Source organism: Podarcis muralis, chromosome 17, assembly GCF_964188315.1.
Source record: "Podarcis muralis chromosome 17, rPodMur119.hap1.1, whole genome shotgun sequence".
Classification (NCBI taxonomy): Eukaryota; Metazoa; Chordata; class Lepidosauria; order Squamata; family Lacertidae; genus Podarcis; species Podarcis muralis.
Genome location: NC_135671.1, coordinates 25847464 through 25870433, shown reverse-complemented (window position 1 = coordinate 25870433; position 22970 = coordinate 25847464). Strand labels below are relative to the sequence as shown.

The 22970-nt window shown below is 41.2% G+C and overlaps 1 protein-coding gene across 7 annotated transcripts in view; it reads left to right on the top strand.

The window, feature by feature from the left end:
- Window positions 1–14456, top strand: part of BNC2 (basonuclin zinc finger protein 2) — a 404961-nt gene extending 390505 nt beyond the window's left edge. For 5 of the 7 annotated variants that reach the window (XM_028712351.2, XM_028712350.2, XM_077921545.1 and 2 more), the window contains one exon: window positions 10684–14456. In XM_028712351.2, the coding sequence (XP_028568184.1) occupies window positions 10684–11344 (661 nt within the window). In that variant the 3' untranslated portion in view covers window positions 11345–14456. Of the gene's footprint in view, window positions 1–1647; window positions 1692–8786; window positions 8818–10683 lie in introns of all 7 variants that reach the window. The other 2 variants (XM_028712353.2, XM_077921547.1) reach the window with 2 other exon arrangements.
- The last annotated feature ends 8514 nt before the right edge of the window (window positions 14457–22970 follow it).

Below are 22970 nucleotides of genomic sequence, written 5' to 3'. Positions count from 1 at the left end.
TTGGCCATTTATTTATTATTCGTTCGCCAACCGGTGAACAAGGTGGCACCGGACTCAGTTCAGAGATTCCCAAACAGTGTGACAAATGCCTGCTTGGATGTTCTGATAAGAAAGGGGAGGAGGAAGTTTGGATTAAATATTTCATTTTTAAAAAAATCACTTTCACTTCAAAATACGTTCCGAGAAATAAATCTCAGGAAGTTGTTATTCATTGAGAAGGAATTTTGCTTTTTGTGGATAGCCTATAAAAAAGCCACTGGAGTTATGTTCCACAGGTATGTATGAAGCTTTTGTGTGTAGATGAAAAACCTAGATAATGGCAGGGGCCTGATCATACCAAGCAATGAGGTCTGTGAAGCTGGCCTGCCTAAATCACTGCTGTCTTTTATATCTGAGAAAAAATGGTGGATAAATGTTGATAATTTTGGTTGATCTTTTTGTTTAAATTTTCTAGACCAGTTTGCATCCATGCAGCTGGTAAAGTGTGAGGTTGACGTGTCACAATGAAACTTACAAGCGCTCCTGAATAACTCTGGCAACCAACGCCAGTGGTTGTGCTTCTTGTTTGTAATGCCTTTTGATCTTTTAATGAACAACAATAGTAATATATTTAGAACGTGCCTTGACCTTGATGCTTGTGAGCACATGCAGCTGTTGGAAAAATGTAATTCTGTTCACACCGTAAGAGCCATCTCATTTAACACCTCAACAGGTATGTACTGAATTACCAGGCTGTTCTGGAGTGCAGCGCTCTCAGGTCTTGCTTCTATGACAGAACTGCACTAGCAGATGACATGGCAGGCAGAAAACTCCACGCTAAAACCCCTTGCATGACCTGCCCAAACAACATAATATCACTATCAGCAGAAGCGTGCATTCCTTGGTGATAACAAATTGCTTTTCCTTTTACTCTGGCTCTGCATTTTGTATGCAAAAGTCTTGGCCGCCCCTGCCAGCAGCCCAATAATTCTTGCTAACATCTTCCGAGTTACAGCATTTATAAAGTTGCAAAGTGGGGTAAACAAACCATCTGTTTGGCTTTACCATATATGTCATGCTCTCTTATTAGCATATTACGATTCATTTAGTAAACAAATTTGGTGATTTTGTTCATGTCAAAGTCAGAGGGAGCTTGAAGATGATTAACATTCCTGGGACAGGCACATTAATACATTGCTTCCTCTGCAAAGTTAAGTGGCTTCTCGGGAGAATCGCCCCTTGTTGACAAGATGAGACTGTCAATTTTGTTTGCCTGCCACATTAGGGGCCATAAGGGGATGGCAAGCTCTGAGAATGAGGAACGGTGGAGGCAGCATCATTCACTGCGAATTGAGAAAAGAAGTCTAATTCTGATAAATGGTCGACCCCAATACATCCTACCTGTTATTACAACAGACGTGCCGTATCTGTGCAGTAAATTAGTTAAACCCCTAAAGAGTTTGGTGAGAGCTTATCTTCAAGTGAATAATTTGAGTGGAGAGGGAGCTGTCTTCGTGACCAGTGTGAATGATTTGTTTCATATTGAAAGGGATGGTAATGACTGGGGCTCCGCGTCTAATTTGCAAGAATTTGCTTGTCCTTTATTTCCCGCATTTAATAAGCACTTCTTTACTTCTTCTTCTTCTTTTCTTTTCTTTTTTTTAATAGGTGCTGAACTGTATTTTACCTTTTGGATTTTCTTCCAATGAAAGGTTAATATTTTCTCAGATTCTATGCAATTCATAAAAAAAGCTTTAGAAACAAATGTCGCTTGTGCTGCTGGAGTAGAATGTTTTGCATTTCACTGGCCAGCAAAGTAGTGCCCTGTCTACAGCCACTGCTCTGAAATGCTGGCAATGGGGGGAAAACTACCATTAAGCATCACCAGTTATGGACACATCAGATACTGCATGCACACAGCAAAATATGAAGATATACTCTTCAGGCCTCTGTGGGTACCCAATTTTTCAGTGCAAGAAAAGGCAAGGTGAAAGGCAGTTTCTGTGGTGCTGGGAAGATAAGATTAAGAAATAAGAAAGTTTTGGTTTCCAGTTTTTAGGTAAAATCAGAATGCCATATCTGCTCACAATCGTGTCAAAGGAGTTGAGGGCTTCCTTCTGTTTAAAGGAAACATCAGGATTTATCTGTTCTTGTAGATTTGCATACTGAGACAGATTTTTCATTCTGATGTTTCCATTTAGATTTCATGCAAGACTGTAGCTGAGGGAGGGATCTTTTACACCTTTGTGGAAATTCCCTGCCTGAATTTTCAGCTTTTGGGAATAAAAGCGGCTCCCTCGCCCCCTTACATTTGCGCAAACCTAAGGAGAGGCATAAAGGCAACATTGTACCAGATTATTCAGTATAAATTCAACCTGCACCCACCTTTCATTGTGTTGGCCAATGAATGCAAAGCACTGGGTTACCTGATAAGCACTCGGTCTTGGTTTTAAATTTCTTTAAATTAACTCTTTACCTTTAAAATAAGGATAGGGAACCTGTGGCCCTCCAGATGTTGTTGGACTTACAACTTCTTTCAGCCGTGACCATTGACCAGGCTGGTGTTTCAGTCCAACGACATTTGGAGGGCCTCAGGGTTAGCCACCATTGCTTCTAATCGTATTCGGCAACCATAAATTATTTTCTGGCTATTCTGTAATTATTCTCCTCCCCTTTGGGCCTCCCTCACTACAAAACATCTGACTATTGAATATTTAAATGCACAGTGGATCATAGCTTTGGCTTACACATTTTCCCACAAGCTAAGCTTTGTTTTGAATTTCAGGCCAAAGTAAACATACAAGCATAAACAAGGCAAAGACAAAACTCCATCACTTTGTTTTTGGGGGAAAAACAACGGGATGCCATTAGTTTTATATGCATACAGACGGAACCATAGACTGCTTCCAGTAGTGCTTGGAGTTTGTATGCCAAAAAGAGAAAGGATCGTTTTTGGAGATGAAGGCTTTTGCATAGCTAGTCACAGTTATGCAGCCCACCTGAATGCATCTTCAGATACCAGGGTACATACACTCACAGAAGGCAAAATAAGAAAAAGTTAAATTAAATCCCTAAATACATCAACATCAAATACAAAATAATAGTGCTCTGTCAATTTCTTTCATGCAGTACATCAAAAGAGTACTTTAGTAAGGTTCTTACTAATAAAAGTGGAAAATTACCTAGGAGTGTATTTTATTCCCTTGTTTACTCTTGTGGGCTGAAGAATCAGACACTTCCAAGGACAGCCTCTGGAGGAAGAGATTTTTGAAAGGCCTTGCCGGCCAAATGGAGTGGAGGAAGGCAAATGATTATTGGTTGTTTGGTTTGGGGAGGGGGCGGGCAAAGGTGCCAGGAAGTCTTTTCATGGAGCATAGGAATGTAGATGTTTCACAGAGTGGGGAACCTGCTTTATCGGCCCTCCTTGCTGATACACGACCCTTGCATTGTGTATATGTACCATGAATAGCTGAAATCGGGTGTCCGTCTTTAGTTAGCAAAAATTATATACTGCTTGATTGTTTAAAAAGAAGGCCTCTTAAGCAGCTGAAACTTCTTAAGACTGCTGAAAGTCTCAGGCAAATTTTGTAGCTATCTGAAATCTCAGAGATATACCGATACTCAGCTAAATGTGAGCAGCGGCCTTCGGACAAACACTCTTTGGCGTATGTTGGGGTTAGGGTTAGGGGGTAGCTTCGGAGAAATATATGAATACTTATGAATTTATCTGAAATTGTCAGTATCCATATGTAGATGTCACATTCACTCAATTTGTGGCATTTTCTGTAACACCTGTATTATTAAAAGATTTGATGAAATGGCTAGGTTAGTCTCAGTACAAAAAATGTTATAGTCCCCAGTCTTCTTAGAGGCTTTGAATTCACAGACACTAAGGATGTAAGACAATGGAACTATTGGAACTGGTTTTGTAACGATGCTGACAATCTCTAGTAGATTCCTTCCATCGTATAGCAGATTCCTGCATTGTAGGGGGAAGGAGTAGAAACAGGAGCCAACTGCTAGGGACCATGGTCCCTTTGGCCCCCCCCCCATAAAATATTTGAGGAAGCCAAAAAAACAAAACCCAAAGTTGATGGACATTGCCATTCAAATGGTGTGCATGTGCCAGGTCTTGTGATCGATTATGTGGGGCAGGGATTATCTGGGTCCCTCCAGTATTTTATACTAGTTGACACCCCTGGGAGTACATGATGTTTGGATCCCTTTCCAACTCTGCAATTCTGTGGTTCTATTAATCTTCTTATATCCTTCTTTTATTTCATTTTGGGATCTAAGGCCACATACATATGGTTCCCAGGCAGTCTCCTAGCCAGACCCAGACAGGTTTCGCATATGTGCTTTCAGACATGCTCTGGGATAGCTTACTTGGTGTATTGTAGCTAGATGAAATTTAAGCATTGCATAGTCTAGTTAGATCAGGCATAGGGAAACTCGGCCCTCCAGATGTTTTGGGACTACAACTCCCATCATCCTTGACCACTGGTCCTGTTAGCTAGGGAGGATGGGAGTTGTAGTCCCAAAACATCTCGAAGGCCGAGTTTGCCTATGCCTGAGTTAGATGGAGTCATTTCTCCTGCATTGGAGCCTGTCACAGTTAATTAAGTGGGGCTGCAGCAGGGAACATTTTTTCATAGACTGTATATATTGGCTATCATTGGGGGGGAGGATCTCACACACACTTCCAAAGCGGGGGGAGGGGGGTAAGCTCAAAAATTTTACTTATTTCACACAATAAATATGATGTAACCAGTTGTCAAAATCAGTAAGAATTGTAGGTCATATGGCTGAAGAACGGCCAAAGTGGAAGCTTTATAAAAGGCAGAAAATGTTTGACCATCTTTCTTTGATGTTCTCTGATATTTAAGGAAAAGCTTTAAAATATATTTAATGTACCAGTGGGGGAGAAATTTGTTCAGTTCACATTTCAATGTGAGCCTGCTAAATTCACACTTCTCATAACATTGCACAAACCAAACTGGAAGTGCTACAGAATAATAATAATTGGGGGGAATAATATAGTATTGTCTTCATTGTGTACACAGTAAGAAGTAAGCCGTTTCATCTATATACTCTTTATCTTTTTTTAAATCATGTATTACATTGCAATGAGTGTGGTTTTATTTATTTGTTTGTTTGTTTAAAAATGCAGCGATTCTTGGAAATGTGTTTCTCTGAATTTTGCAATGCATTTTTAAGCAGAAAATGCATTTGAAATGTACACATTATGAAAAAGTGCACACACAAAAATGCATATACATCAGTGAACATAACACCTAAAGATCAGCACATTAGGGGTGGGGGAATTGCTTGCAAAAATATGCACATCGTACAAAATTGCAAAGTTAAAATGTGCGCATTAGGAGAAAATTGCATGAAAGTGTATATGAAACCAAACTGACCCAAACTGACAAATTAATCCATCTCCCATTTTATGGACATTTAGAAGCAGAACTTCCCTACAGGTGTTTCCGCATGCCTGAAGAGGAAAGAACTAAGTAAGATTTTCACCAGATTTTTTTTACCTAAAGTAAAATTTAAAGATAATTGGGGTAGGCAGAGAAGCCAAAAGAGGTTTTGTAAGACTGATGACATTTTTTAGGGCAATTCTGACACTTTTAAGCTGTCTGATTTTTGCCTAAAGAAAGTAATTTTAGATGTCTGCCCTCTGGTGCAACATTTGATGAACTTCTGTAAGAGTAGTAGCATTTCCCAGGAAGATTTTACATATATCCAGATGTAAGGTAGAAATGGTCAGTCTTAGGGCTGAAGCTAGACTTAAAGCACTTAGCCTTTTAAGTATTCAACATGCACCCTGTCCCTGTTGAATGTACTTATCATGCATTTATCATGCACTTATCACTGAACATTTGAGTATAATACTAGCATATCTGCGCTGCACCCGCCCAGCCCAGTAGCTCCAGGCCTATAACACGACAACTCTCTAAACATTTCTTTACATTTGAATAAAGCGTCCCCAGTCCTAATGTATCTTCGAACTCCATGATTTCACTATTAATCTGAAAATGTTTTTAAAAAATAAAAATCCAAATGAATAATAGTATGCCCCCCACTAACACACACAAACACAAGGTATCCGATTATATTTTCGCATGATCTTGGAGAGGATTCTCCAACATGAGTGATATAGATTAAGAAATGAATGTAACAGAATCAATTCTTTTGAACTGTGGTTGCATAATGGAAATCGACTGCTATGAATGAACCCATGTTCAGAAGTTATGAACAGCAGGGCTAATGCACTGCAATGAGTTCATCTTTATTATTGCATTACACCTGAATCAATTGATAAAGCAAGTTTTTTTAAAAAAAAAAAGCTAGGAATGGCACTTAATTGAATAAAAGTCAATGTAATTATATTAGGAGAAGCCAATGGTACTGCTGACAAACGGATAAGGGACTTTGTCAACGAAAGTGCCAGAACTTGTCCACAAATTTCTGCACATCATTTGCCTGACAGACATTAACGGCCAGTACATAAGTTTAATTAGATTACTGATAGCTACTGCTATAAATGATAAGTGAATGGATATGGCATCATTTCCTATTGATAGCTGAAACCAGCTGCAACTTTTAACAGGTCACCAATCAGGAAAGCAACTTTCGCTTGGAGAAGAGGGTGAAACAATATTAATATTTCTTTGCATTGTATTGCATTCAGTAAACCCTGATGTTATTTGCATGACAAATCTGGCAGTTCTAGCAGGAAACCAAGGAATAAAACAAGAGAGAATTGACAGGCTGTGCACCTCCTAGCTACATTTACACAAAACTCAGCTTGTAGTGTATTTTAGTGGGGCATGGGGGAAATTGGGAAAAGGCAAGCCTAAGTTCGACTCAGTGCCATGCTGTTAGGCTGCTCTACATAAAGGCAAGGCCAGTGCAGTGCAGTGCAGTGAACAGCATGGTGGGTTTGGATGTCAGAAACCCCCCTAGTTCAATTATCTGCATAGCTACGTAGTTCAGTAGTTGGCAGGGCCGGATTTCAGTTTGATGAAGCCCTCAGCTACTGAAGGAATGGGGCCCATTATATGTCCAGCTGTCCTTTGTCCACCACAAATTGTCGCTCTGTTGAATATATGCTATATGGTAATTTATGGACCTAATAGGTATCTAAAGCCATTTGCACATAACAAAATGCGTACTGTATTTTTTGCTCTATAAGACTCACTTTTTTCCTCCTAAAAAGTAAGGGGAAATGTGTGTGTGTGTGTGTTATGGAGCGAATGCAGGCTGCGCAGCTATCCCAGAAGTCAGAACAGCAACAGGGATTGCTGCTTTCACTGCGCAGCGATCCCTCTTGCTGTTCTGGCTTCTGAGATTCAGAATATTTTTTTTTTCTTGTTTTCCTCCTCCAAAAACCAGTCTTGTGGTCTGGTGTGTCTTATAGAGCGAAAAATATGGTTTTTTTATCCAAAGAAATTGTTGAATTGAAATACAATTAAGAAGAAGTATATTAATAGTGAAGTAATTATTAAGCTCTAACTCAAAATGTTTTTTTATTCATAACAAACTTAATAATGCAAACACATTGTCATTGACAATTTTTTTCTTTAATTATTTTTTTTTGGGGGGGGGGGGGCTAAGCTATAGCTTGTTTAGCTTATATGTAAATCCAGCACTGGTAGTTGGCCTTACTTAGGCATGTCAGACTCCCTCCCTCTAAATGACCACCGTGGGCTGCTGCCATTAGGATTGCTGGGTTGCATCCCAGAAAGTGTGCGTGTAGCTCTACGTGAATCAGAAGACTGGGCAGCCATCTCTCACCCATTCGTAACCCAGTCCCATTGTTTACCAACCCTACGGCTCCATGGCACACCTGGATCCCTGCTTCTTAGAACAGGCAGGTGTGTGTCGAGACTGGGAGATAATTGGAGGGAGAAACTACATGCATGTTCTCTGCAGTGTGTTCTGGCAACCCTAGTCGTGAGACTAAAATGTTGCCACCGGGAGCTTCTCAGAGAGAGGGTGGGATGCACACATTTAAAAGAGGGAGTTGCTCAAGTGCAATAGCTGACTATGTGCTCCTGTTTGTTTTTGCCATGAGAGTTGGCAGTGGCATAGCAAGCTCCTGCCCTCAGATAGCTTGTTCATGGAACAACCACTTAACTGCCGCAGCCAAAGCTGCCACATGTTTCTGCTTGCTTGTAAGATGCAGTCAGGGAAGCAAGCAGACATCCTAGATATGGTTTCTTGGTGTCAGTAACTGGACCATGAATCTCAATAGCACTGTTACACATGTGCAATAACTAGCAAAAACAACTGCAGCTTGTTAACATGCAGGCGTTCACAGCTAAGTGCTTCCTGTATTTTGCTTAGAAACTTTCCCTTTGAATCATTTGCCATCTGACACTAGAATGGGCAAGAAATAATTCTGTCTAGGAGCCTGTACGGCCTTTTTTTCCTGTTTATTTATCATTCATGGATGTGAATACAGCATGCATCTGTTCAGAACAAATCTGTGGATGATGTGAATTTGCCTGTGTCTGATTTGATTTATGGTTTTAGATTGTGCAGTTGGTCCGGTAACCATCAGGACAACAGTGTAAGTGAGATGATGGGTGACAGAAAATGATCTCATGGCCGAAGCATTTTTAGCCTGTATTTTATTGTTTTAAGATTCTCTTTTCTCTTTTCTTTTTTTTTTAAGCCAGATGTGACTGGATTGGAATGTGAATTTGTTCTCTTTCTCTCTTTCTCTTTCTCTCTTGTCTCCTTCTTTCTATCTCTCTCACTGTCTCCCTCTTTCTTTTGTGATCTCGATTTAGCAAAAGATTAGAAAGCTGATCTTATCACAAGGTAAGCTCAGCCTTCGTAAGCGCAGTGTGGGGTACATGTGTAACACACTTGTGTGCTTAGAAAGAAACAGTAGTACAATAGTTTCTGTGAAAGGATCGCTGTCTCGTTGGGAATGAGCGGACAGTATATGCCTTGCATCTCTCCTTCCCCACCCCTGAAAAAAATATCAGACATATTTCTCGCTAGTTCTTCTCCATAGAGAGAGCTCCTATGGGACCCAAATTTACTTCCCCTCAATTATCAATCATCCTTAAACCAGCAACAGCCACCTGCCTTCTGTCAAAGGGAAAAGTAGGTTGTTATCCTACTTTGCTATATTTAATAAGGTAAATGAGTTATGACAATATATGATGAATCATGTAAATAGATATGGAAAATTAAGTTTACATTATTCTACACCCTCCCAGCCCACTATAATGCACACTTGGGTTATTCTTCTACTTTTGGGAGCCCAGCTGGTTGAGAGAAAGGCTCTCGGCGAATCCACTGTTTGAACCAATGACGTTCAAATGATATAAAGAAATCTTGCATTGTCATCTTGGGTTTCCTACACTCAAGTCACACAAATTTGGAAGGCCCATCCATGTGCAGAAACAGTTGGCTTTGTTAGATTGGGAACTGCACACCCAGATTGCACACAGGTGTGCATCTTGCCTCATAGCCGGCATCCAGCGCAGCCCCCATTTGAACTGCAAGGAGAGAATGAGGGCAGGCATTTCCACCCACATGGCAAAGCACATTGCCCACCACTTCCTTAGACAGGAACACACTGTAAAGGTAAAGGGTAAAGGGACCCCTGACCATTAGGTCCAGTCGTGGCCGACTCTGGGGTTGCAGCGTTCATCTCGCTTTATTGGCCAAGGGAGCTTCCGGCTCATGTGGCCAGCATGACTAAGCTGCTTCTGGTGAACCAGAGCAGCGCACAGAAATGCCGTTTACCTTCCCGACGGAGCGGTACCTATTTATCTACTTGCACTTTGACGTGCTTTCGAACTGCTAGGTTGGCAGGAGCAGGGACCGAGCAACGGGAGCTCACCCCATAGCGGGGATTCGAACTGCCGACCTTCTGATCGGCAAGTCCTAGGCTCTGTGGTTTAACCCACAGCGCCACCCACATCCCCCAGAACACACTGTACACACTGAACACACTCAACATGGATTTAGTTTTTCAGTTACTCTTGCAGCCCCAAATTTCACTGCATGCGTAACTTTTAAGCCAAAATGCCTGACTGGAATCTGTGGTAGCCCTAAGCAAGGATTATATTAAACACTTGTTGAATCAGGCTCAAAAGACCTCATCCATTCAAAGATTTCACTGTTTTATTCCATTTAAGATTGGTCTTGCCCAGAAACATTTAAGGTTCCCCCTCATTACTGGGGAAAAAGATAAAACTAGCCTAACTTCTTACAGAGTCTCTCCAGTTTATATTGGTCTTTTTGATTACAATCCCAATCTATAACCTGCAGCTCCAATGTTGTGTATATATAGAGAGAGATTCTACTGATTTCTCTCCCTCTTGCCTAGTTCTTTTTGAAAGAGGCTCCTTTTGTAAGAGCTGCAGTAATCTGTTGGTCAAAAACCAAAACAGGTTACGTTGCTGAGTAGCTGAAGTTCCTTGTAATCCTAAGTGGGGTGGGACAGAGACCAGGCTAGTGTGGATTTGTAGCATTTTTGCCCTGCCTTTGTGTCCATTATAGTAATGCCTGGATTTCCGAGAGAAGAGGCAATAGAAGTAGGATTGCATGAAAATCCCCATCTTGCTAACTTACGTTTTGACCTGCAAGTTTTGCATTACAAATGTAATCAGCGATACGGTGTGTTGTTTTTTCCTCCCTCCCCGCCCCCTCTTCCTATTTCTTTCCTAGACACAGTGCTAACATAAACCTGCACCGTAAACTGTTGACCAAAGAACTGGATGACATGGGCCTGGACACTTCGCAGCCCTCGCTTAGCAAGGACCTCCGCGACGAGTTTTTGATGAAGATCTACGGCGCCCCGCATCAGATGGGCTTTGACATACGGGAAGACACCTCCTCCCCGGCAGGTACTGAGGACTCCCACCTGAACGGGTACGGAAGGGGCATGTCAGAAGAATACATGGTGCTAGACCTCAGCACCACCTCCAGCATCCAGTCTAGCAGTAGCATCCATTCCTCCAGAGAATCCGACGCGGGGAGCGACGAGGGGATTCTCCTTGATGACGTGGACGGCGCAAGTGACAGTGGGGAGTCGTCACACAAGGCGGATGCCCCGGCCTTAGGGGTCGGCGTGGGCGCCGAAGTCCCGGGCTCCCTCATGTTCAACAGCGTTTCCATGAGCAACGGGGGGATTGTGTGTAACATTTGCCACAAAATGTACAGCAACAAGGGGACTCTCAGGGTGCATTATAAGACTGTGCACCTGCGGGAGATGCACAAGTGCAAAATCCCGGGGTGCAACATGATGTTTTCTTCTGTCCGCAGCCGGAACCGGCACAGTCAGAACCCAAACCTGCATAAAAACATTCCCTTCGCTTCACTAGACTAGTTCAAAGATGGACGTGGCAAACGCCAGTAGCTCTCGCAGAGGGTTTCCGCTACTTTGAACTGCCATTTACAGACTATTATATAAATATATATATATATAAATATAAATATATATCTTTTTTTTTTCTTTTTTAACAAAACAGAAAAAACAAACACCAGGTGCTTTTTTTTCCCTTTTCCTTTTTCTATTTTCTTTTCTTTTCTTGTTTGTCTGTTTTTATTTTGTGTGGGTTGGGGTAGTAAGTTTAACCTGGGAGGAAATTTCCACTGCTTCAAAGAGAACAAACGAACGTACACACACACACACGAACACGAACAAACTTGCATTTTGAAGCCCCACTTTTGTTATAAAACCCGTGGTCATCTCCAAAGAGACTGTTTCTTTTACCTTTGACTGTCGCCTGCAATCTTGAGGAAGGGGAGAAATGCAGGGGGGGCACAAGGAAACACAGCACTGCAGAGAGAGGGGAGGAGGGAAAAAAGAACAAGTACAATTGTCTTTTGTGTATGTTAAACCTTTGAGAGGACCATCAACTACACATGGCTGTTACACTTGTATATATTGAGCCTTGAAGGGCCTATCATGTAAAACAATTGTATTGATGGTGGTTAACTTTTTGTTTTATTTTTATTTTGGGGGGGTTGTTTTTTGTTCGGTTCGGTTTTACATTTACATCCAGCTGTTAGATATGCGGGGAAGGGGGGAGAATAGTTTGCTGGCTAGCTCTGTTCATTTATATTAGCTTCAGTGCACATTTAGAAAAAAGAAAAAAAGAAGAAAACACAAGGTCTTGTTTTTTAACTACCTGCTAGAGATGCGTAATGGGGAGGTGCTGGCATGCTTTAGAGCACCTGATCTGATACAGTTTTTTTTTTAAGGGATTTTTTTTGTCTTGTTACTATTACATAAATCCAGTCATGCACTTTTTTCTTACACAATGTGGGGATGTGTAATAATATCCATACCCTTTTTTCCCTTAAAAAGTATTGCCATACTTTCAGTGTCTTATTGATTAAGAAAAAAAAGAAAGGAAAGAATTAACACTTTGTTAGAAGTGGTCCGGTCAGTATGGGGCGAGAATGCCGAACAAATAAAATAAAAAATAAAAGTGTTAAATGTTAACACGAAACTGCCAACTTTGCACAAGTTTTCAGTAACCAAAATATAATCAGCTGCTGTGGCCTGCGGGGAAAAATATCCTAGGAATTTGGGAGCAAGGAGAGAATACACATGAATGTCCTTCTCAGGTTCTAAATATTATCCACAAGTGAGTCTGTAGGTTTAAAGACAAAAAAAGCAGAGCTTCGCAGTGTGAGACATTTCTTCAACTGAGAAAGGATGGGCTTCCAGTTGAAATTGTCCAGTTGAATTGTGTGGGACTTACTTTTGATCTGCAGTAGCTTAGAAGGAGGTCACAGTGACTTAAGGGCCAAATCCGAATTCCTGAAATGAATTTGTATGTTCTCTACTGAAGACTTGGGCTTTAGTTGCATGAAAATGAAAAACAATTCTAACCTCTGCAAAGTTGTCTGGTGTGCACTGGAAAGTGCCGAGGTATGATCAAGGCATGGTTTTTGTTTTTTTTTTAATAGAAGCAATCGAAAGCCATTAATGGCACAAGCACTTAAAGCTTGGAAACGGTGTGCCATTCATTAGATTGGGTAACTTCCCCATTGGAGAAATCGGAAGCTGGTGGCTGCGTATAGGGAGGGACCCAAACCGAAAATTCATGTTTTCATCTTTTGTACTTTCCCAACATGATTTGTCAGAGAACAATTACAGTAGAGTTGGGAAAGAGTGTGTTAGAGGAGAGGCCAATGATTGAGGAAGACAGGGAGAAGCTGCTCACCAAATCTTATTTTCTTCTTCTTTTTGTTTCTGGTGTTTACATGTGTTGTCTGAGCATGGCAAACCGCACTGGCAGCCTGCGTTACCACAGCATACTGACTGAATGATGATATTTACTTAAGCTCAGCCTACAGCCAAGACCATTATGGTGTGTGTCATATAACAGATCTTTTCTCTCTCTTTTTTTTAAAGAATACACAAGGAATATTTCCGCACACAGTGCATTGCTAACTCAAAGAGAGTGCTTTTCTTTCCTAGAACATTTCTCTTGTAACTGCGAAACCAGAAATACTTGGGTTGCTTTCAGCTTCCAAGTTGACTCTGTTGTGCAATTTCAACCACTGTTCATTGCAAATTGGCATTAGCAATCCAGTCTTAATTTTACTAGCGGAAACTATTCCAGTTAAATAGATTCCCCCGTCTTCCTTGGCCCTCATCCACCTCTAGTTAGTTGTGGCTGAGTCTCATTTGAACCAACAGGAAGACGTTAGTCTCAACTGAACTAAACCCTATCCTTTCATTGGGACTTAGGCTTGTCTAACTTTCCCTTGTTTGAAAGCAGTATATGCTGCAGTACTTTTTTTCTCCTAAAACAGAAATATAAATACTAGTTGCAGTATCTCCATGTGTGTGTAAAAAAGAAAAAGAAAAAGATGTCTTTATTAATTGAAATGCCTTATCTTAGGCCATATTTCTTTGTTTTCAAATAGTGGACACAACTTCTGACATTATTTACAGATTTCCTACAGACTCTTTTAAAAGTGTTACCGACCAGTATGTCAAAAAAATATGTTTACATCAAAAACCTCCACAATTTTTGCTGACTTGATTTTTTTTTTCATTTGTGCTTTGTCTTTTTTCCAAAGTCTTAATTACTTTTGTTTATAAAAATTAAATGGAGAGATGCTTTGTTTTGTTTTATGCTACGTATGTACGGTATGCTTGTGAAAGGGAACATAGAAAAGTAAAGGTTTGTTCTTCCCAAACAAATTAACTTTTGTAGTGTTATCTGTACTGCACTGTCTCTTCAAACCCTGCCCTCTGCCCAGCTATTAGGAACCAAGCGAGAAGAAATGTTGAAAAAGGCAAAACAAACCTTAAAAAATGGCTAAATGATATCTGAGGAACATTTTTTTAAAAAATTAAAAAACCCAACACTGTTTTTGAAGTATGTATGGTATAAATAAATATCGTTTTTAATGAAAAACATATTTGAGGTATATAAATAATTCTTTCCTGAATAAATCACTGTTCTGCATTCTCATTTTACTTTTGTTTCTGCTAAAGGTCAAATGGCTTTGGTAAAACTAGATTGGAAACTTAAACATCATCAAGTAGGCCTTATTCAGCAAATGAGTTGCACAGGCAACATCTGTTTGTTACACAAAACGAAACAGGATGGTAGATAATTGTAGTGAATCAGAGAAAAACAGACACACGGTTTAGGCATTAACATTCTTTCATACCTACCAACATTTGAAAGTATGGGAGAAGCTTGTGGTGAGATAGGCTGCACACACGAAACATAAATATGGTTTAAAATTACTTAACTGCCTGGCTTCTGCCTAAGGCGGTGATTCCTCAAACTGTATGCTGCCGGAAGAACTAATGTGCGTCTTGAAAAATGAAGCCATCGTTTTGGAAGCAAGTGTCACCCTAGGCCCCCTAAAGACTAAAGAAACCATGCAGCGCTTGCACTGTCTCGGTATAGAAGAACCACCACCATCATCATCATCTCAAGGGCTTTGCATGCAAAAGGTTCCAGATTCAGTTCTTATCATCTCCAGGTAGCGGGTGGGAGAAACACCTGGAGAGTTACTTCCAGACAGTGTAGGCAATAATGAACTAGAGGGACTAATGACTTGACTTGGTCTAAAACAACTTCCAAGTAAGGGAGACAGAGTGGGATTCCTTGGTGTAACTCAGCAAGTAAAGGTAAAGGGACCCCTGACCATTAGGTCCAGTCGTGGCCGACTCTGGGATTGTGGCGCTCATCTCGCTTTACTGGCTGAGGGAGCCAGTGTACAGCTCCCGGGTCATGTGGTCAGCATGACTGAACTGCTTCTGGCGCACCAGAGCAGCACAAGGAAACTCCGGAGCGGTACCTATTTATCTACTTGCACTGGTGTGCTTTTTAACTGCTAGGTGGGCAGGAGCTGGGACCGAGCAAAGGGAGCTCACCCCGTAGCGGGGGTTCGAACTGCCGACCTTCTGATTGGCAAGTCCTAGGTTCTGTGGTTTAACCCACAGCGCCACCCGTGTCCCAACACAGCAAGTAGACACTGGGTAATCCCAAATAAGTCACCTGTGATGGACAGCTAAGCTAGACCAATGTCTTGTGATGCAGAGCCTTGGAATTTCACCAGAGGGCTGGAGCCTCTGTCTGATGGCCTACCAAAACAGCTAGTCAGAGGGGGGTGGAGCCAGCACTTTTGGAGGGAGAATAAAAGGAGCCGTTTCTGAGAGAGTGTTCAGATAGGGAGATGGTTAGAGAGAGAGCAGGAGGGACAGGAGAGTTGGCTCTGGTCTCTGTGTAACACCCACTCTGAGGAAAGTATCTACAGCTAGAGAAAGGAGTTTCTGAGCTTAGATTCAAAGACAGCGTGTAGCGTTTTGGGAGAGAATATTCAGAGAGGAGTTAACGGGAAGGCCTGAGTTTGAGCAGGAGAAGTAAACGCTGTGAGGAGATTGTCTCCTTGGGTTTCATTTCAGTCAGGAGAGGAGAGATCTCCTAGAAAGAGAAGACTTCCAGACCAGTTAGGGGTGTGGCAATCCCTTGGACCTGCTACACTGCTAGAAGTGCCTCAGGAATGTGGTTGATAAAAGGTTGGAAAACTGACAGAAAGTACCACCTTGCTTAAGAACCAAAGTATTAAGCTGCAACACCTATGCAACTAAGTTAACGAAGTGAAGTGAAATAAGTGGAAAGAAGCTGAGCATTTACCATCTAGTTTAGAAACCTGCAACACCTAACGGAAGAGTAGTAATTGAATTAAGCAACCAGCATTTAAATGAAGCTGTGCGTTTATGACCCTGTTAGAAGCCTGAAACATCCACTAGATTTAGTGTAATTATTAATGAGTTAACTGCTTCCTGAAAGAACATTATCTCCTGACACATCCTTTGTTTTATCAACTTCGTTCTGCAAAATAAATCTTTTTGTATTGGTTCAACTTCTGCCTGAGTCTCCAAGGATCTAACTTTACCTCCACACAAAGCCTGTACGATAACCCTGGGTACAGAGTGTGTACCTAGGTGGGATCTACCGCAATCGGTGACAGAGCAGTGCGATCCGCTACATTTTGGTGACAGAGTGGTGAGATCTCCTAGTAAGTCGCCACTGTCCGTTGCCATTATTTTCAAGCACTGATTGACCAGGCAAAGAGGAAGGTGGGATACTGGGAGAGTGCCTGACCATTGCTGATGACATTTAGGTGCTGATGACATTTAGGTGGTGTTATTTTTAAAAGAGTGAATTGTACCCACCACTTTCATTCAAAGAAGCTGCCCCCCAGGTACCAAAGGGTTTGGAAAACACTGCCCAAAGGGCACATCTATGCAGTCAGAAAGGGGTACAAATCTCAAAGGAGCTGCAGTTTTTGAATTTCAGAATATGAATGCCATTTCCCTTAAGATTGGTGCACTCCAGTGCTGAAGGGAGAAGCAGCAGCCCCAAGTTGCTGGGTCAATGCTGCTGGGACAGGGGGGCAAATGAGTTTATGCTTGTAACTTTTTTTATTGACATTAGTGGTGAAGGAGCCGAACAGCACAGGAGCAGTCGGCCTGTTAGGAAGTTTTTGAAATGCTAATAATAAAATGTGTCCTTTGAAAGAGTCACACAATGACGCTGGGCTATGTGGAGTTGTCATCCATCTCTTAATTTTGCAGGTATGGGGGTAAATCACCGTTTCACTGGCATTTAGATCTTCAGCTTCAAAAACTGAAGACGGATTCATTTTGAAGGGTCTCTGGCTCCCACATCTCTTATGAAGCCTTTTTTTCCACACCCCAACTACTAGTAACATTTGATAAGTTGTTTTTTGTTTTTGTAAAGACCTAAATAATGAAACCCTTTGTAGTCCTTTTTTAAAAAAAAAATACACCTCTAACTTATTAGGAGAAAGAGGAAGTTACAAATGGTTCCTCTGACCCAAAATTGGTAAAGAAAGGAATGTTTTCTAATCATTGGCTTTCAACATCAAAATACAGATGTTTTTCGCCCTCAGCACTTTTTTTGTATTTAGGATGAATTTCTGCCTAGCCTCATTTAATATTCCCCAATGCATTTGCAACAGACATTTTGAGAAAGTTTCCCAGAGCCTTGTTAAATTTAGGGTGGTACTTCAGAGCTAACAATCCTGTATGTGGCAAAGAAAGCCAATGATGGGAGAGGATTGTAAGGATTGATCTGTTGGTCAGATGGGGGCACAGTGGTGTTAGTCGGTCTCCTGTGCACTGACTCTCCTCTCAAAATCCCCCAAGCCAGGCCATTTTTAAATAATCCCTCCCTTCACAGATGGGTGTTATAAATACATGCTAAATCACAAGAAGTGGGGCAGCTGCAGGAGACATTTGCAGGGGATAATCAGAATAGGAAGAGCAAAGCGCTCTTGCCTCTTCTCAATTCACTGTTCTCTGAAAAGCTTGCATTTGCTGCTATAACCTGTAGTTCCACCACGTCAATCAGGTGCAGCAAAACATATGGCCCTGCAGATGTTGGAGTCCAACTCCCATGAATAGCCCATGGTTCAGGATGATGGGTTTTGTAGTCCAGCAGCATCAGAATGGTCACAGGCAGGTATGTAAGTAAATAAAATTTGTACCCCACCCATCTGGGGTTGCCATCCCTACTTATCCTTGCTGTGATTTGTATAGCTTTGGAGAATTTTCTCTGACAACTGAAACAATCATAGATTTGTAGAGTTGGAAGGGACCCCTCCAATGAGATGGTTTGTACACTCAGGACAACTCTCTTTATTCTGAAATAAATAAGTTCACTATTCAAAGGATGGTACTCACAGGAAATGTACATAGGATTGCAGCCTAAATCCTATATATGGCGTAGCCCAACAGAGAAAGCAAAGTATTACATGACCCAAGCACATTAGGCTCCATTCACTGGTGATGGCTCATATGAGTATTGTGACAACCTTTCCAGCATGAATTGCTATGTGATCACTTAGCAGTTAGGATCTTAGGTTATCTATTTAGGTATCTGTATGTATTCTGCACTTCACATGAAATACATCAAGGCAATATACGCCATATAAGAATAAAATCGGCAAAAAGCAACCTTAGAAACATCATTGACATTAAGAAAACTTCCTCCCAGTATGGCTGTGGATTCAACTGGGCTTTTATGTATCTTGGATTTTAGAGTATACAGACGAACTGTCTAATAGGGATAACAGAGATATTTAGCAGCCTTCCATGCCATTTTGTTGTATCTGAATGCACCTGAAAACATCTCTTTCTGGCTGTTTATGTTGTGGTTTCTGAATTGTTTAACTATGTGTTGCCTTTATTTCTTCTTAAAACTATACTTTGTAAATATAAAAGGACTCTGATCCTCAGTAGGAAATGCTTGCTGATACTTCCCTGACAGATTAAGCAAACATTTCTTTCCACTGAATTGTTTTTTAATGTGTGCTTCAACAGGTATAAATGTCATTTCCTATTCATGCTTAATGGGAAATTTAAAGGGGTGATTTTATTAAACTTTGGTCTGAAAATAATAATGAATTTTGTATGAGCATGTGTGTGATGAGCCAGTGTTACTCCTCACTGCATATACATGCTCAGTGTGTGTGGCCTTCAACATTACACTGGAAATAACTTTGCCAGCAAAATTATTATTATTTTTAATGCACATTGCTATTTAATGGATTAGATCCAGACCTCACCTTCTGCAAAGACAGACCCATGGCTTGGAAAGGATATTTCCACCCATGGAAGGTTTTTTATCCAATGGAGGGATCGCACTGGAAGAGGGTAAGGAGATGTTTGCCCTTTGACATTTGTCCATCGTTGCAGCCGTAAGTGCCATATCCCACATTGTTCTGGGAGCAGGAGGAGGAAGAATAAACAAAATTTGTCCTTCCTTGCCAGTAGAAGCAAAGTCTGGATCCAATTCTGTGTCACCCAGTTCTTAAACATTATTACACAAGACCATTTTTTAACAACGTGAAGACAACTTGAGCTAATTTTTCAGTGGATATTTGGCATGTTTAACCTGTCTTGTGTCAAATAGTCTTTGGTCCTTGTTGTTTTAAAATCAGAATGCCGTGAGTCACAAACTCCTTTTCTAATACTTTGCAAGAAAAAAAAGTACTGTATTTTTCCATGTATAAGACTAGGCCCCCCCCCCCCAAATAATGTCCAAAATTTGGGGCCATCTTATACACGGCAGCCATCTGCCCCATTTTCTTAAACCAGAGTCCCCCCCCCCTTATATATGAGGGCGTCTTATAGATGGAAAAATACGGTAGTTGCGATCTGGACATCTGACTGGACCATTTATTGGTTCAGCATTATGGAATCGCTGGATAATGTAACTGGTTGTGAGAAGTGTGCCTTTGTCCTTATGTAACAAGGGATCTTAAGAAGGCAGAAACCACTTTGGCAAGGAGGCCGCTGTGCTGTGCAAAGACTAGATGCAAACATTTAGATGAAGAACTTAAATGTAGATGTGCATTTGAACTGCAATGCATCTCCAGACCTGAGGTATTGAATGCCCCCCACAACTATGCATACCTCCATATCCTATCTACATATTTTTTAACTGGTTTCAGCTGTACATGTGAATATCTCTGAGCTGGCGGCTAGATATTTTCGAAAGGATGTGTTGACCGTTACACAACTGCATGTGGCAGGCAGATATGCAAACATTAGGATAGGGGTACGTGTGCCTTTAAATCACAGTTATCTATTTTGTTTCCACAGGATGAATGTAAAAATGCAGCCGTCTCACCAACCTTTGCCCCCTGAAGCAAAGGGTCAAAATGCAAAATACGAGCATCAATTAACCTGCAGCAGAAACCGCGGTGACATTGTAGTAACAGACATGCATGCAATCTAAGTGTTCAGTCATTAAATCATCATTTAATTTAGAAAATGTGGAAGACGTGAGTTTTCAGGCCCTCTTTAGTACCTGCCAATATCTACATGAGAGATGAAATGCATTTTTTCCCAGGAACCTACACAATAGCACACATTCCACTAAAGGCACATATCAGCCTTGCTCTCTGTTCCTTTTCAAGCTGAAATGATTTCCAAATTTCTCCTGGGTTGATGTTAAACATTCTTAGGATATTATTTTGGTATCCACATATGCACCAAATGCATATACTTGTATTTGGTATCCGGTGATACATGTAAACATTTGATATTTAATGTTTGAGTGAAATATTCAATATTCAGTATTATTCAATATTCAATAATGTTATTGAAATTTTGGACACCTGACAGATTTTAATAGCTATTTAGCATTCTGCAGCTAACTGCTTATAACATTTAATGTTTTGGCACCTTCTAAACAAACAAGTTACCAAGCCTGAAACACTGGAACGTTGGTATAAAAAAAAATCAAATTTCACATCTGCAATTTTGCATTTCAATATTTTATGGCAAACCTTAATATGACTTTGCCAAGAAGTTAGCAATAGTGCAATGGATTTCTCCCTCTTCTCTTGCCATGTACACCCCATGCCACCCCCAGATCTGCTCTGGAGGATTGGGGAACCCCCAGGAAAAAAATTGGGGGGTGCAGGGGAAGGAGAAGGGAAAATTTCACACAAGGATAAATTCTTGCACTGACAAGACTCTTAGCCTTGGTGCTCTGTTGAACATCATCTACAGTTTTCAACTTTGTTTTTCAAAAAAACGAACAAGATTTTGCTACTGCCATAAGGTTTTAATTCATTCTTTTCTCCTTTCTCTCTTCCCGTAGAACTTTAGCGTATATGAAGCCTGATTAGAAGAGAATCGGCAGTCTCAAGCTGCTCCCTAGTGCAAGGTTGGTGCCTAGGGCTCTTTCGCCCAACACAATTCACTCCACAGACTCCTGTGCAACAGAACGATGTGCATGTAGGGCCATCATCTGGAAAGGCACATCTTTTGATGAAAGGTAGGAGATGAGCCATAGCTCAGTAGTACAACATTTTTGTTGCTAGGTAGACGGTTCCAGGTGAAATCTCTGCCACCTGCAGTGAAAAGAATCCCAGGTAGCAGTCGAGGATGGCGAAAGGGGATCCCTGAGACCTTGGGGAAGAATTACTAGATGAACTAATGACTTAGTATGAGGCATTTTCCTATGCTCCCCAAAAAGGTGTGCTGATGGTAAAGCACAGAAACAAAGCTGTACAAAATATGCATTAATTCAAGTTAGCAAATCCGTGAAGTTCTGTGGCTATGCAGCACCCTCTCTTTGCATCATTGCTGATTCCCCAGGGGCCCATTCCCTTTTGGGGTGTGCTTATATCACAAACACAGCAAACTGCAGCTTTTGCATGGCGATGTCTAACATCTGAAATGAAAGACCCTTCTCTCTTGACTTCTCTGGAATTGTCATATACTACTTTGCAGGGAGGGGAGGTGCTTGGCTAAAATAAACTAAAAGAATATCCAAAAATATTTTCAGTTACTTAACAACTTCCTGAAGTATTTCTCTGCCCCCCCCCCCCCCGTTTATAGTATTCCTCCTGCAGTATTTGGCTGATTGTTATTCTAACTGAAAGCCACCCATCACTGTCTTTTTCTACACCCCATCTTTCTTTTGTTAAGTACATGATATAAAATAATTATATTTGGCAAGGGGAGAAGGGATACTATTGACCATTAGAAGATACAGAAGAGGGCCTTGTCATCTTCCATGGGGAGATGGTGAGTGGAAGATGCTTCACAGCAGCCGGTGGGGATCAACTTTTTCCATGTCACCACTCTACCAGGCCCCCCACCAGAAACATAGGAGAATGCTTCCATCGAATGCAATGATCTATTCCCTTTCTCCCTCAAACAGACTTTGATAGGACTGATCATCTGTTGGACGGAGGAAGGAAGTGTTTCAAATGAGTCACCCATTTCCCCACACATGTGCCCCAAAATGAACAAAACAAGCCATCTGTTTGGAAGTGCATGCGTGCGTGATTATGGGAGCACCGCGCAAGCACGGACACATGCTGCTCTTCCTTCCTAGCTGCCCCTTTTGTGCATCCAAGGTCCAGAAGGGCAAGTCATGCATAGATCAGGATGCTAAACCAATACTGTGCCCTTGAGTTTGACTCAGTGCTCCGTTTTGGCTATATTTTGCCGTCTTTGCTAGGCAGAGTGGGCAAAATTCCCTGGTGTTTCACAAACAAGTTAGCAGCTAACAATTTCTCAAAACTCTCTTCATGCGTTTTGGTATTAATTATCCCTGAGGAAAGAGAGGGGTTTAAAAAGGCAGTTTTGAGAAGCCAGCTGTCCCTTGTCAGTTACGAAGCAGCAGCGTTGCTTTTTAACTTCCGACGTACTAGTTGTCATAAAACACTTATTTATTTCCTCTCTTCTAATGTGTTGTAATAAATTCATGTGACCTTTCCTGCAGAGAACAAATACTTCTGTTACATATATATATATAAGAGATCAAGCCAAGGCTCGATTTGTAACAAATAGCAGGCCATTACCAAAGAGGAAAAAGCCGAGGCAAGCGACAAGAAGCTCCCGTTCAATTTCGCCTCATATCTTTCTAATAACTTGCTTGTCACTTTATTACCTTCCGCTAATGCGAGCACCGCTGACA